The sequence below is a fragment of the Lichtheimia ornata genome (assembly GCF_029851405.1).
Source record: "Lichtheimia ornata isolate CBS 291.66 chromosome Unknown scaffold00001, whole genome shotgun sequence".
Taxonomy (NCBI): domain Eukaryota; kingdom Fungi; phylum Mucoromycota; class Mucoromycetes; order Mucorales; family Lichtheimiaceae; genus Lichtheimia; species Lichtheimia ornata.
This window is the reverse complement of record NW_026695321.1, coordinates 493,966-509,219: the sequence shown is the minus strand read 5'-3', so window position 1 is coordinate 509,219 and position 15,254 is coordinate 493,966. Positions and strand designations below refer to the sequence as shown.

Here is a 15,254-nt window from a genome sequence, read left to right as displayed (position 1 = left end):
TGTGCTGAATGACTCAAGTTACACAAACACGCCCTCTGCATCTTTTGCTCTATTATAGTCATACTACCTTACATTAAACAAATACCACTCTTCAAATAGCATCACGCTTACAACATAGAGACGCCTGTATCTCCGAACTTTACAATGAAACGTGGGGTTTTTATTAGAGCAATGTGCTCGGCTTGGTCAACAGCACCTTGTGTACAAGTTTCACGTTCATCGTGGCCAATCCCAGATTTCGCAATGTCGCTACCAGCCAAACTGGATCGGGGGGTCGACCTCTACGACAACGACGACCAAAAAAAAATCTTTTGGGCTGTTTGCGACGTTGAACGTGAAACTTTCACACAAGGTGCTGTTGGCCAAGCCGAGCCCATTGCTCTATTCAAAACCCCACATTTCATTGTAAAGTCTGGAGATACAGGCACCTTTATGTTTGTAAGCGTGATGCTATATGAAGAGTGGTCTTTGTTCATTGTGAAGTAGCTAGACCCTGGCAGAGCAAAAGATGCAGAAGGACCTCTTTGGGTAACTCAGCTACTTTGCATGACTGGAAGGATGGAAGGATGATACTGTATACTATTGACAACAGCTCACACATTGCTAGCTAACGACCACTTTTATCCAATCAATTGTTGCGAGATCCACTGAGCACGATGTCACCTAAAAGGACATTCATTTCCATGATTAAAGTAGGTTCCGAGCTGATTTGACTGAGCTGTGATCAAAGAGAGATTACATCACTGACATAAAGCACGTCGATGGGCTGAACCGATGTAAATCTTGTGTGAGCGTAACTCAACCGGGGGCTCGGATCAACCTACTTTAATCATGGAAATGAATGTCTAGAGCAGGAGCATCGTCCACCTTACAATGGAATGCACAAAAGTTGAGAATGAACAAAAGTGGCTATTAGCTGCCAATGTATGACATAAAAGTGAGGGTTGCAATTAGCCAAGTATGGTTCCCCGAAGTCCAAACTTTTTAACTCCAGTTACCCAAAAAGATCTCTCGTATTCTGTCAGGGTCCAGTTATTTGACAATGAACAAAGCATCAGCTTCTCATATAATCACGCTTACAAACAGGAAGGTTCGTATCTCCGAACTTTACAATGAAAACGTGGGGTTTTTATTAGAGCAATGTGCTCGGCTTGGTCAACAGCACCTTGTGTGAAAGTTTCACGATCAAGCTTGCCAATCCCAGATTTCGCACGTCGCCACCAGCCAAACTAAGCGTGATGCTATATGAAGAGTGGTCTTTGTTCATTGTGAAGTAGGTGGACCCTGGCAGAGCAAAAGATGCAGAGGGATCTCTTTGGGTAACTGGGTTAAAAAGTTTGGACTTCAGAGACCATGCATGACTGGTACGCAACCCTCATTTTCAGGTCATACATTGGCAGCTAATAGCCACTTTTGTGCATTCCCAACTTTTGTGCATTCCATTGTAGGTGGATGATTCTCCTGCTCCAGACATTCATTTCCATGATTCAAGTAGCTTGATCCGAGCTGATTTGGTTGAGTTACGGTCGAGCAAGGATTAATCAGCTGGGACATCCGAATGTATGCTGATGTGTGGATTGATGTAATCTCTCTTTGACCGTAGCTCAGCCAAATCAGCTCGGATCAAGCTACTTGAATCATGGAAATGAATGTCTGGAGCAGGAGAATCGCTCACATGTCATAGAGTGGGAAACAGTACCGATTGTGAGGAAATTGCTGTTAGCTCGCAATGTATGGGCTATTGTCAATAGGATGCAGCATCATCCTTCCATCCTTCCAGTCATGCAAACATAGCTGTGTTACACAACACGACCTTCTGCATCTTTTGCTCTGCCAGGGTCCACCTACTTCACAATGAACAAAGACCACTCTTCATATAGCATCACGCTTACAAACATAAAGGTGCCTGTATCTCCAAACTTTACAATGAAACGTGGGGTTTTTATTAGAGCAATGGGCTCGGCTTGGCCAACAGCACCTTGTGTGAAAGTTTCACGTTCAATGTCGCAACTAGCCCAAAAAATATTTTTTTGGTCGTCGTCGTTGAAGAGGTCGACCCCCAGATCCAGTTTGGCTGGTGGCGACATTGCGAAATCTGGGATTGGCAAGCTTGATCGTGAAACTTTCACACAAGGTGCTGTTGACCAAGCCGAGCACATTGCTCTAATAAAAACCCCACGTTTCATTGTAAAGTTCGGAGATACAGGCACCTTTATGTTTGTAAGCGTGATGCTATATGAGAAGCGGTCTTTGTTCATTGTCAAGTAGCTGGACCCTGACAGAGCAAAAGATGCAGAGGGATCTCTTTGGGTAACTGGGTTAAAAAGTTTGGACTTCAGAGACCATGCATGACTGGTACGCAACCCTCACTTTTATGTCATACATTGGCAGCTAATAGCCACTTTTGTTCATTCTCAACTTTTGTGCATTCCATTGTAGGTGGACGATGCTCCTGCTCTAGACATTCATTTCCATGATTAAAGTAGGTTGATCCGAGCTGATTTGGTTGAGTTACGCTCACACAAGATTACATCGGTTCAGCTACATCGAGCGTGCTTTATGTCGAGAGTGATGTAATCTCTCTTTGATCACAGCTCAGTCAAATCAGCTCGGATCAACCTACTTTAATCATGGAAATGAATGTCTGTAGCAGGAGCATCGTTCCCATGCAGTGGATCTCGCAACAATGATGATTGGATAAAAGTGGTCGTTAGCTAGCAATGTGTGAGCTGTTGTCAATAGTATACAGTATCATCCTTCCATCCTTCCAGTCATGCAAAGTAGCTGAGTTACCCAAAGAGGTCCTTCTGCATCTTTTGCTCTGCCAGGGTCTAGCTACTTCACAATGAACAAAGACCACTCTTCATATAGCATCACGCTTACAAACATAAAGGTGCCTGTATCTCCAGACTTTACAATGAAATGTGGGGTTTTGAATAGAGCAATGGGCTCGGCTTGGCCAACAGCACCTTGTGTGAAAGTTTCACGTTCAACGTCGCAAACAGCCCAAAAGATTTTTTTTTGGTCGTCGTTGTCGTAGAGGTCGACCCCCCGATCCAGTTTGGCTGGTAGCGACATTGCGAAATCTGGGATTGGCCACGATGAACGTGAAACTTGTACACAAGGTGCTGTTGACCAAGCCGAGCACATTGCTCTAATAAAAACCCCACGTTTCATTGTAAAGTTCGGAGATACAGGCGTCTCTATGTTGTAAGCGTGATGCTATTTGAAGAGTGGTTTTTGTTCATTGTCGAGTAGCTGACCCTGATCCAGCGAGGTGCACAGCGACGTGTTTGTGTAACTGAGCCAGCTTGGAGGGTCAATGCTATTGGTGGAGAAATGCATGATTGATCCTTTCCCTGTCTTCCTAGTAAGATCCGCCTATGATAGCCCGTATGGAATGGCACGTTCTTATATGAGGCTGCATAACATAGCATGTTATATAACAGCTCATACTTGAATATAATGAATTAAGCTTACAATGAGCCTAGCTTCTGTAATATCCAACAGATGTTGGGGGTATCATCACTCTCAAATGTCAAAACCATTGTCTTTGCAATGCAAGTGTTTGAGAATTCCCACTGCCTTTCGTCTATTATCAGCATGTGAGCTAGGGAGCTTTAGTGAATGTAATAAGAAGATTGTGGCAAAAGAACAAAAGCATCTCAATACGACGATGTATGTAAATGATCCAACCTCACTTTCCCACCTTCCATATCTATTTCCCCCTTCCGACCCATAAAGCAACCACCTATCACATCTTGCCCATATGATCTGATAGTATGTCCCCCAAAATGTTACGTTGAATCCAATTTCATTCAATGAAAAAAGTCGAAGAATACATATAGTAAAGTGGGTGTCTAAAAGTAAATCTGATAAAGGAACAGCTTTGGAAGTTGAACAAGGTACAGATGAATCACATAGAGGCAACAGAGATATTGGTGCCATAGCATTCTTGGGTTGCTGCCGCTATAGTCATCCTTCATCCATGATTGTAGAATAGCTGCTGCATGCATTGACTTGAGTATTCCAAATACCATCCATGGCTGCAAATCACCTTTTCAAAGATAAAAGCCCTCTGATCAATGTCATCCAATCCACCATCATCCTCGGCCGTATCCACATGATATGATCCATCGTTCTTGGTGACGACGTGCCAAGTAACCAAAGCAACATTCCACGATTCCCCATCACTGCACTTGATTGCATCCATCCATCCATAACCATTGCAAATCCAATATGTTGGTTGAAAACGAGCCATGTGGTTGCTGCATGCTTCCTTCTCCATCCACCTGTGGGTCCATCTCTTTCTTGATCATTTTCCATCGCTGCTCAATCAGGCGAAAACTGCTTGTATTGCGGCATACTTGATAGCTGATTGGCATCGTCCATTGGTATCCGTATGTATCAAAGCAAGTTGTACAATGGCTACCTGCTTTTCACGTGAACAAGGCTGTAAGGCACGCTTCTATAAGCAAAGAACACTGTTCGAGACAAAAGAAATAGAGACCTTCATAATAGCAGCTGCTGTTACGTTTGGTTGTGACAGAGCAGTGTGTGTGTTGTAGTAGAATGACAAGGTTGCGAACGTTGTTTGGCACAATGCAGTAAAAGACCTTGCTAATGGCAGCTGCTGTTGCGATTGGTTGTGGCAGAGAAGGGCGCAAGAGCGTGTGTTGTGTCAAGAGGAGGCCCGTGTGTTGTAGTGGGGTGCATACGCCATGCACTTGTCATGTAGTCAAAGCCAATCGGATCAAAGTAGTTGTAGGATTGACATGGTGGGTAGCAGCAGGACAATCGTTCGCATGGTGGTAGTTGTATACTTGAATGGGCCAACAGTTGAGAATGGGAGGAAGAGGGAGCGAAGTAAGTGGAAATTAAACAAGTCGGACACCTCTTGTATAAATGCATGAACATTGTACATCACACCTTGATATTGAGATTGCCCCTCTCGAACCTCAAACTTTCACACAAGATGCTCTTGAACATGTTGATCAATATTGTATAAATAGAACCTACACTTCATTATAAAAATCTGCATGAGGGGGTATAATGTGGGATTGGCTATGTAATCGGGAAGTGCGTCAGTGCCGGTTTTCAATTCGTAGGCTTCATTACGGTGCACACCCCATGAGCTTGATATTGCCCATCTCGGCCTTCACATTTTCACCCAAAGTCCTTTCGACCACGCCGAGCAATATCGTCCTCATAAAGAGCCCAGGCTTAATTGTACACATTTGAGATACGGGCACCTTTATGTTTTACCAATGCTGTAAGCGTGATGGAGTTGTTTGCTGCTGATGTATGCAAGGCGAAGGACTGAGCGAAATGGCACGTGGTTACACACACACGCATCCTTGACAGGTTGCTGCACAAATCGGATGGTGATTGTCTATAGGATTATTGGATCCTAATCGATGATTTAATTTGGCATCTAAGGGTTGGATGCAAACACAACAGCAGCAGCAGCAGCAAGGAGAAAGATCAATTATGAGGAATGCTATTACCATTATGGATGATGAAAGAGAGGAGATTGGATATCAACAATAATACAAGTTGACCATTGTATATTATAGTTTATATTCTATTGATAGGTGTTGGTGTAAAGAACTTCAGATTTTCTAAAACCATTGAATTGCGAAGCAGCACAAATGGTGTATGCACCCATGTTTTCCCAGTAGATCCAGTCACCATCTTCAAGCAAAGGAAGCTTGGTTTCCTTGGCAAGACAATCAATCGAGTCACACGTAGGACCCCATACACTGCAAGTAAACTTGGGTTCGGTGGACTTGATACCATACTGATAGCTGTCACCGCGGCTCAACACCTGGGGATACACTTCTTGGTGATCAAACAAGATGCAATTGAAAGAACCATACATGCCATCGTTGACGTAATCTAATACAATGTAATGTTAGCTTATGAGCTCATCCAAATGATTTAAAGAGTAACTTACACATGTATTGGTTGCCTTGCTCTGATTCAATGGTTCTACGACCAATGACGCTTGTGCAAATAGAGAAAGCAGAAGCAACAAAGTAACGACCTGGTTCAGCAATCACGCGAATTTCGGGTGGGAACATGGCATCGACAGCAGGTCCAAGCACTGCGGCAACCTTTTCAAAAGTAATGCCATCTTGCACATCAGCACCAGGGAAACCACCGCCAACATCCAAAAGAGTAAAGTTGAAACCCATTTCTTGGCCAATGTCAAATGCTTTACGTGCACGGATCACTGCATCGGAAAATGCATTTTCATCCAAGCAGCCACTGCCCACGTGGAAGCTAAAAATACCCAATGTTAGATTACCTTGACCATGCTTTTGCAAGAACACCATATACACGTACCTGACACCGATAACATTTAATTCAAGATCCTTTGCGGTTTGCAAAAGGGAAGCAACACGTTCCATAGGTGCACCAAACTTAAGACCAAGTTGACAAAGGGACTTGCTATCATCAGTCAAAATACGCAGCACCAATTCGGCGTTTGGATACAAAAGCTTGATCTTGTGCAACTCCTCGGCATTGTCAAAGGTCATCTTGGCAACATGTTGTTGGGCAGCATAGCGAATGAAGGATGCTTGCTTGCAAGGGTTGGCGTAAATAATGCGCTCGGGATCAACACCAAGTTGAAGCACTTGTTGAATCTCAGATTTGCTGGCACAATCAAAACCAAGACCAAGAGCAGCTAGCAACTTTACAACCATAGGATCGGGGTTTGATTTAATGGCTGCAAAAATAATGATAATCAGTATGATAATCAATTGTTGTGGTCATTGGGACATACCAAAGAAAGGTTCAATGCGAGGGAGCAAGGACTTCCAGCGCAAGTGTTGACGATACACCTCGCCAAGATCAGCAACGAAAAAGGCATTCTCTTGATCAGATTCCCATTTGAGAGCTGAGCGAGCTTCAAGCTTTTGCTTCATCACTTCGCCTACGGGCAAGTTGTGGATGATGCTAAGATCATCAGCAGGTTGTTGTTGTTTCAAAGACAGGGGCATCGTCTCGCAGGGCAGCTGATTTAAGACGCTTGTTTGGAATTCGGTGTGCATGACAATGGATGATATCAAGTGATTGCAAAAACAAAAATAGAGGTTGTGCTTTTGTCCGTTGTATGGATGTTATGTAATGAAGTCTCAGGTAAGCCAAGGAGGAAAGCCCCGTCGGTTGAACAAGCTGAAAACAAGTCTGGTTTCTGAAGTCGTGATGGGCGAAGCAACGGACTGTGTGTTGTCCGTCGGTTGAGTGAAGAGTAAAAGAAAAGGTGAAAAGGTTGCCAAGAAGTTGTTTTTGCCGAATGTGCAGGTATTCAGCAAGGAAAGAGGACCAAGGGTTTAAATAAAAGAAGGGTAAAGAAAGAAACAAGACGCGATCGTGATCAAATTTTTTTTATGTACACAGACAATGTACCCGTGACGTGCCGTGCGACATTTATAGGCCCCTTGTTTCATGCACATGGTGATTTGTTTCTCACCCCTGCAATCAATAGGTCGATCTTTTGTGTTCACCATTGTATATACGCTTCTTTCTTATCATGCTATGCTTGCTCGCATGTGTGGGACGAGACATCATAGCGCACTTTTCTCTTTCCGTGAGCAACTACGCAGCTGACCTGCAAAAAAATTTGATGCGGTACAACAGAAAATCAAGAGCGACCGATTGTTTAGCCAGGATTCATTATGCGTTTGTGTAATGCTGATGGTGCTGCTCGTCATATGACAGGCTAGATCCTAACAGGGGTCCCATCTATTTGATCAGATAACGCCACTGTTTCCCGGTGCACAAACCAAACAATGATTGATTCCATTGCTACTTCCGCATGCTTGCTTTTGATGATAAAGGGTAACGGGTTCAAGAAGAACGTGTCTTTTGATAGTATCAATCAATCGTTTGGATTGATGAGACATTTATTGATCATAATGACATCTTGAATCAGTAGATAATACACCACCCCATGATAGTTGCTATGAGTTGTGCAACACCGGTAATATGGTCATTCGGAAAGTTTAACGAGCACGCTTGTTGGGGTCCGGTTCTTTCAAGTTGCACGCATGAATTGATCGATCAGCAAGGCGTTCCTCATCTTATCATTCCAAAAAAGGGATAGAGGCGTATCAACATCATCATCATCTTTCATATGCGACATGGATGCTTGGGTTTATTGAATGCTGTTATATACTATTATCATTGTTGTTGTCTATGAGTACTACTTGATTCGGCGAAGTAAGTTTTGTGCAAGTTGGATAAGAGCATCTCGTGCAGTTGAAGGTGGTAGGTTGTTTGCTGCTTCGATGGCCATGTTGCTGTGAGACTCTGCCACTGTAAGGGTCTTTTTCAATCCATCACCCTGGTACACCAGTAACCGTGCCTAACAAATATGGATCGATGTTGAGTTTCTCACCCCTGGATTAAACATTATCTTCATACCTTGTCTTTATCATCTGGTTGACTAAATTGTCGTTGAATAAGCGGTCGTAATTCCTCAACTTGCTCTGCTGCAAACATGATAGGAGCTGTGGATCGCACATCGGTATTGAACTCCAATACATCCTCAACAAGCTTACATAATCGATATTAGTATCCACGCAACCATCTCTCTTTTCCTCCTTTTTACCTGTGATGCAACACCAAAGTGGCGACCATAATCATGTGCGTGGATGGCCAATGTTGGATCGGTCAAGACAGCTGCACCTTTACAGCTTTGTGCAATGAGACTAGCGTGCTTCATTTCAATCTGGTCCATGTAATAAGTTGTCTCGTGAATGGTATCGTTCTTGACGAGATGCATGAATTCGCCTTCCACAAGGTTTGCAATACAAGTTGCCATCAATTCCACGCATTCCGAGTTGTGAAGATATGCCAAAGCGAGCGATGCTCGTGCCAACAAAAAGTCACCAGCCAAGATAGCCATCTTATTGCCAAACACAGAAGCATGGTCCTCCATGATATCGTCATGCAAGAGTGATGCCACGTGGATCATTTGTGTAATCTCGGCAAGTCGTCGCTGTGATTCAGTGATTTCAAATGAGGGTGCGTTGGATGCAGCTTTAGCCATGAGCAAGACAAGAAGCGGTCGAATAGGTTGTCCATTATCGCAAATGAAGTGTGTCATCAGGGTGTTGAGGAAAGGATGTCCACTGCCCAATAGCTTTGTAATGTTGCCTCGTAACTCCCATAACTCTGGTCCAAGTAATTTGGCAGGGTCCAACAAGGTGTTGCTATCGCTACCGGCATTCTTGTCAACCACCAAACCTTGAGCCTCGCATAATGCATCCTCCCACGTATCAGCTTTTCCAGTAAACGGTTTGGTGAGTGGTTTTGATGACAACACTGTACGGAACGCGTCAATGCCTTTGCCAAGGGGTCCATTAGCTAATGCAGCAGCGGCAGCAGCAGCTACGGATGGTTGCTTGGTTGCATAGCTCCATTGAGAACGTGTTGTATGAAATGCACGATGGGCGTGTTGTCGAACTGCAAGCGATCGCCAAAGGAGAGTAGTGGAAGCCCGCATATTTGGTTCGTTTGGGTATAAAAGCTCACTACACCACCCATTTTTCTCTGTCTCCCGCTTTACCCCTGTACTAAGCCACCCCACTTCTTGGCTGCATGAACATTGTGAGACTTGACTTTGAAGTGCCTGCACTCAGAACCTAGTATGTCCCATCAAAGTGATGTATGAGCAATGAACTTCCCCACCTATCCTAATGATCAAGTAAGGAAACCACCATCCTTCATCATATAAATAATGAATAAAGACATCTTTACTTTCCATATCACATCTATTGTATGTGTAGCCTCTTGGGAGCAAGCATGGTGTCATTACCATTCTTCATAATAAATGTGATACGGCTGATATAAGCGATATACTTTCAACGAAACTACAATGGCATGTTCATGATATGATTGTGTATTAGAGAAAGATCGAGAATCAGCATACGCTCCATCCTATACGCTTATGGAAAGTAAATTAACAACGTGGTCGGGAGGATGGTGCGTTCTTTGTGCAAAAGAAGATTTCCCTTATTCGTTCAATAGAACAACAATCAATCCATCAGCAGCATGTGCGGTTCATAAAAACCATGACTCTTTGTCATGGATCATGATTTCATACAATGACCAACGTGTACTAGTATCATTATTATTCTCATTGTCAGAGGTAGTAGCATACGTAGACACTCGCTATTAGACAAATGCCGAGAAGCAGCAAATTACAAAGATGTGTTTATTGGTTGACATGGTACAATGCTTTCAAGAGAAAGACTAAGTGTATACGTTGAGGAGCCGTTGCTATGTACGACGTTGCATGAGCCCATTCCCTGACGACTGACAACAGCCCGCTTTACTACCAGCGGTGGTATCTTTTCCCTTTACACTTTACACCATGAGCACAGCCGATGACACGATCCCCACCGATCCTCAGCCACAAGAAGAACAAGTTGACATTGATCACGACGCTAAAGCTTGGATCCAACAGCAAGTCGACAAAGAAGTGGTAAATGAGCAAGGGGCAGAGTCATTGCTAAAGGAAGATAACAAAAAACTCATCGCCGAATGAAAGAGACGGGTCCGTGATGCTGGCTCAAGCGTGTTAGCCTTCAAGGTATGTATCAGAGGTGTGATGATACACCAATAGTCAAAGAAAGAGGGATAGTAGTGATTAACATATGTGCTTGTTGTGCGTATAGCTTATCAATTGTGGCATCACACCAAACTTTGACAAGAGGACAGCTCGCGCCATCAATCGTCTAGAATTGGATACCAATGTTGATCTCTCCAAAGTACAGCAGGTATGTAATCCAATGGGAATCGTTTTTAGCTCTACATTATTGACATTAATGATGTCTAAATTGCTAGGTTATGGTCTCGCCCCCAATTCCTTATCCACACAAGCCTGATTTCCATTATGTGAATGTAAGCAGAGAAAGGATGGTACATAGCTGTGGTAGTAGGATAACCGTTAATGGTATGGTTCCATAGTTGATCTTGGTTACCGAAAAGCCAATTCCTTTTCTTGCTCCATACCTCTATCAAGAGAACGTCAAGGTGATCCAGCCTGAAAAGATCTTTGATGAAGGACGGAAAAAGGTGCCTAGCAAGGAGGTCACTCTGAAGAATGACATGCGAGAGTTTCTTTTCATCAACAAAAGGGGGATGCGTGCTCGCTTTTCGATTAGAGAATACCATGGCGTTTGAGCAAATAAACATATATCAGGTTTAACGGATTCACGTGATGTCGTGTATATGAGGGAGTGCATTTAAGATGATATAATGATTACTTTTATTAGGATAATGAATGCAACAGAAGATACAATATGGAAAACACAAGGTTGAATGGGTGTAAATCATTGCCCATGGTATGCAATTTATCTAAATCTTCTTGCTCTTCTTTGCACCAGCACCGTTGCCATTAGCAACAGGAGCCTTCTTTGCTGCAGCAGCGCCCTTTTTGTATGTTTTGCCGTAAAAGTTGATGAACAAAAGCAAGTACGAGCTCAAGAGAGCACATCCGAACCAAGCAGCGCCTTCACCACCAGAGCAAGAGCCAAAGTTGGGAAGATGGGGAGCATACTTATCAGCATAGAATGTATAGGTGCAGCCGTAGATGATGAACAAGTCGATAATAAATTGAGTGATTTGCATGCCAGTAAGGTATTGCTTCCACCAGATCTTGTGGCCGGATGCAGTACGGAAGTAGTAGTAGTACATGAACACGTGAACCGTCAAATTAAGTACGATGGGAACCCACGACTAGAATGAAAATGTGTCCCCCTTTTTAGTTATCCAATGCTCGCTTCTCGCTCATCCAATGACATGATACTTACCACCGTAGTACGTCCAACAAGTTGAGTGTAGCAGAGGACCATGGTCATGCTGTGATGAAAGTAATGGAGGAATTCTATAGCATTCATCCGTTGAATATCACATGCATCATCCAACTACTCCTTTTCTTACCAAGTTTCTTCTTCTTCAAGACCAAAAAGACTGTGTCCGCCAATTCCCACCACTTGACGAGATAATTGAGATAATACAAGAGCTCATGCTTTTGTGTCCATGCTTCCGAGGAACAAATGGTATAATAAAAGCCATGGTTTACGAGCTGAGGAATCAATTGTTCAACCAAGAGAAGCAACAAGGCGGCCGAGACAAATGTGAGCAAAAAGTTGTGCAACTGGAAGATAAACTTGGGATGGTAACGTGGAGAATCTCGCAACATGAACTGGCCACCAAAGATAACCATCAAGTAGGTGATACAGCCAACCACCACTGGAAGGGAGGGGTTGAGGAATGACAACAGTGTCCATGAGTCAATGTGAATGCCGTCAAGTCATGTTCTTGATTGAACGATTGGAATGGAGGGTCCTACCTTGTGGAGTGGTCGACAAAGGTGTCTCACCTTCGACAAAGGCAAAGTCGTTGGCGGATTTACCGACAATGGCGGTATAAACCATGTCGAAATAATCATAGAGATAGACACCAAATGGTCTGTCGACCGAGAATTGGATAGCAGACATTGGATGCAAAGGCTGAGAAACAAGAGAGAAAGAAAAAGAGGGGAAAACGGGATGCAATGATAAAGATAAAGGACCCTGTTTTTCTATCCCAGAGCTTGGAAATGCCGATTTGAAAAGGCAACTTTCTTCGCGCTTCCGGAAGAATTAATGTCCCATGCACTGCCATCCACCTACGGAGGCTCTTGCAGATCTTTGCGTTACACAAAAATCACAAGCATGTCTTTTGCCCTTCTTGACAACTTTAAAAGTATTCCCATGGTTGCAGGTATCATCCATTCAGGCAACCATCCTGATTTTCCTTTGCAAAAAAGAGTATTCTACCTCTTGTTCTACCCTTTATCGCCACTCATCCATCATCTTGGCAGAAACATCAATCATTTTCGCATGCAACACAAGCGGAGCTCTACTGACATTAACTACATCCAGGTACATTTTCCATGCCCATTCATCTTTTTTCCACTCTTAGGCCGATAATCCGATAGCCCGACGGTTAATTCGGAATCCCTTTGTCCCTCCTTTTAATACTTAGCTCGATGGCATCACTAGCTCATAATACCAGTATTATTGCTCCTCCATTAAAAAAAAGCACATGTCGACGATGCTTGACTTTCTCTCATGCACACTGTTTTGTGTTGTCATCACCTAAAATACCTTCACCAGAGACTCACGTGATAAAATAAAGGTGGTTGATACGTCTTCGGCACATAGAGATGGTACCTTTGTATCTTGCATACTAGTAATTGCGCATTGCGTCTAAGCCAATGGCATACTTTATACCCTTATGCACAGGTAAGCATTACTAGTAGGATTGTTGAGCTGCTACTACTCAATGAGAGAAACGCTAGCCTGGTAACCATGAGGTATCATTCACTTCGCTTGATGATCGCCGATTTGGAGGCTTCGGCACAGCTTGTATGTATTCCATTTCCAAAAACGGGTCCTTCAACTCAACGTGGAGAATCAAGAACTAGTATAGCATGAGGATCAACCCCGTTCTCAGCACTACAATAGTCATGTTGTATATACACGTTGTTGCTTTTGCAAAAGCAAGGCGTGTTAATTGTATCATTTTTAAGCTGCAAATGAAAAAGTCAATTGACGAAGATGTTTCAAGGTTATCATCGGCTTCTTCGCTTGAAGATCAAAAGCTGAAATTTGTACGGCTTGACATGTTGGATTCGAGTATTCAGCTGTAGTCGAAGGATGGGAATCAAACGACGCTGCCCCTATTAATGTGTGTATTTTATGGAAAACGTGATGGCTAAATGCATACATCAATTACACAAGGAGTGTGTTCTCCGGTACTTTATAGTGTTAGCCTCCACTCCTCTTTGAATAGGTATGACTGGATGTCACGTCTCAGGAGATGGAATGGGGTACATTCATTGTTTACATGTGCGGCTGATATCTCCTTGAAACCTGTCGTCTAGCACAAAGAGCGTATAATGCAAGAAATAGGAAAAGGTAATGGGGCAAGTTAAATTCAAATCTTTGAGATGGATATGCACAACATCGTTCTACGGGGGGTGGTGTTCTCTGCAATACCATCGTTGAACATCTAGAGCTTAAGTTAGGAGGTTTCAAGGCTCCTGCATGATACAGCATCAGCACTAGGAATATTAGAAGGGGTAACGTGTGTGATACATAGCTGCGTGTGTGCGCACAGGTCACAGGTCAGGTCATGTCACGGATATCGAGAAGAACAATGCACACAAAACCCTTCAATGTTATAACATCAAGCTATAAACATTACGACACACACACACACACACATAGCCTATGATTTCATATCCAGGATTACACATTTTCGCATGCACGAGGTATCTAATCTTAAAGACACGCGAGAAAAACGTGAGCTGGAAGCGAGATAAAAGCACGTCCCTGCTTTTAATTTATGTATTAATGGGTGCGTGTTCATGTTGGATTCTTCCATTCCAAGAAGCATGGGCACGCATGCATTGTAAAAAGGACCATAATGATGCATTACCTTATCCCTTGGATACGCGTAGATGAACCTGTAATTGAGAAGGGCGGCTTCCACTCCATAAGCTATATCCTCTACACCCTCAAGATCAGGTTTGCCTTTTTGAACTAAATACCGGGCCGATGTTCCGGGATGATCCGTTAAGAACAAAGAGCATCATCGTCATCAACGCACACTAATAATGCCACGCATTGATGGGCAATTGATGAAATGAAGCAGATAGGGGACTCCTTGATCCCTTTGCACGTGCCATCGTGAAAATGAATGATCAATCCTTTATACCTACCACAATGTAAACAACTACAACAATAACCGCCGAGCTAATTGGTGGAAAACACGGTGCACGGTTATGGGTTAAATATAAGCCGTATGTGGAGGTTTTGATGGGGGAGCATAATAATAGTACGATCGTGGCATGATGTCGAGGAATAGTCAGCTGATGCATAATTTTTGATACATGCCAGGATCTTGCGTGATCCTTACTTTTGCATATGATGCATTCGTTATACGTAACAATAGACCAAAATAGGGTGCTGCTTATTGGTTATTATGAGACAACGAGCATCTCCTAAATGATCCATCCAAATGCATGCTGTTGTTTATAGATGTTTATAAGCGTGTGATTATCAGAGACAATGGGCGCGCACATGGCTCATTGTTATATGTATTCTGCATGCATAGTATTGTCGCCCCTGGCATGTTTCATCTTGCAGATCATCAACTTGACAACATGTTATACTCGTCAAAACCAC

At 43.3% G+C, this 15,254-nt stretch overlaps 4 protein-coding genes across 4 annotated transcripts; 1 reads left to right on the top strand and 3 right to left on the bottom strand.

The window, feature by feature from the left end:
- Nucleotides 1-5,584: 5,584 nt before the first annotated feature.
- Nucleotides 5,585-7,058, bottom strand: O0I10_000183 (uncharacterized protein; the record flags this gene model as incomplete). Its single annotated transcript, XM_058480297.1, has 4 exons — nucleotides 5,585-5,898; nucleotides 5,957-6,285; nucleotides 6,349-6,733; nucleotides 6,791-7,058. 4 exons carry the CDS (start codon nucleotides 7,056-7,058, stop codon nucleotides 5,585-5,587), a joined length of 1,296 nt encoding a protein of 431 aa, XP_058348820.1.
- Nucleotides 7,059-8,212: 1,154 nt separating this feature from the next.
- O0I10_000182 (uncharacterized protein) lies at nucleotides 8,213-9,517 on the bottom strand (the record flags this gene model as incomplete). The annotated part of the gene is made up of 3 exons (XM_058480296.1): nucleotides 8,213-8,374; nucleotides 8,434-8,565; nucleotides 8,621-9,517. The coding sequence occupies 3 exons, from the start codon at nucleotides 9,515-9,517 to the stop codon at nucleotides 8,213-8,215; spliced, it is 1,191 nt and encodes a 396-aa protein (XP_058348819.1).
- Nucleotides 9,518-10,387: 870 nt separating this feature from the next.
- Nucleotides 10,388-11,199, top strand: O0I10_000181 (uncharacterized protein; the record flags this gene model as incomplete). Its single annotated transcript, XM_058480295.1, has 5 exons — nucleotides 10,388-10,498; nucleotides 10,565-10,606; nucleotides 10,692-10,793; nucleotides 10,861-10,917; nucleotides 10,984-11,199. 5 exons carry the CDS (start codon nucleotides 10,388-10,390, stop codon nucleotides 11,197-11,199), a joined length of 528 nt encoding a protein of 175 aa, XP_058348818.1.
- Nucleotides 11,200-11,373: 174 nt separating this feature from the next.
- On the bottom strand, nucleotides 11,374-12,518 carry O0I10_000180 (uncharacterized protein; the record flags this gene model as incomplete). Its single annotated transcript, XM_058480294.1, has 4 exons — nucleotides 11,374-11,754; nucleotides 11,829-11,902; nucleotides 11,959-12,270; nucleotides 12,371-12,518. 4 exons carry the CDS (start codon nucleotides 12,516-12,518, stop codon nucleotides 11,374-11,376), a joined length of 915 nt encoding a protein of 304 aa, XP_058348817.1.
- Between the last annotated feature and the right edge of the window lie 2,736 nt (nucleotides 12,519-15,254).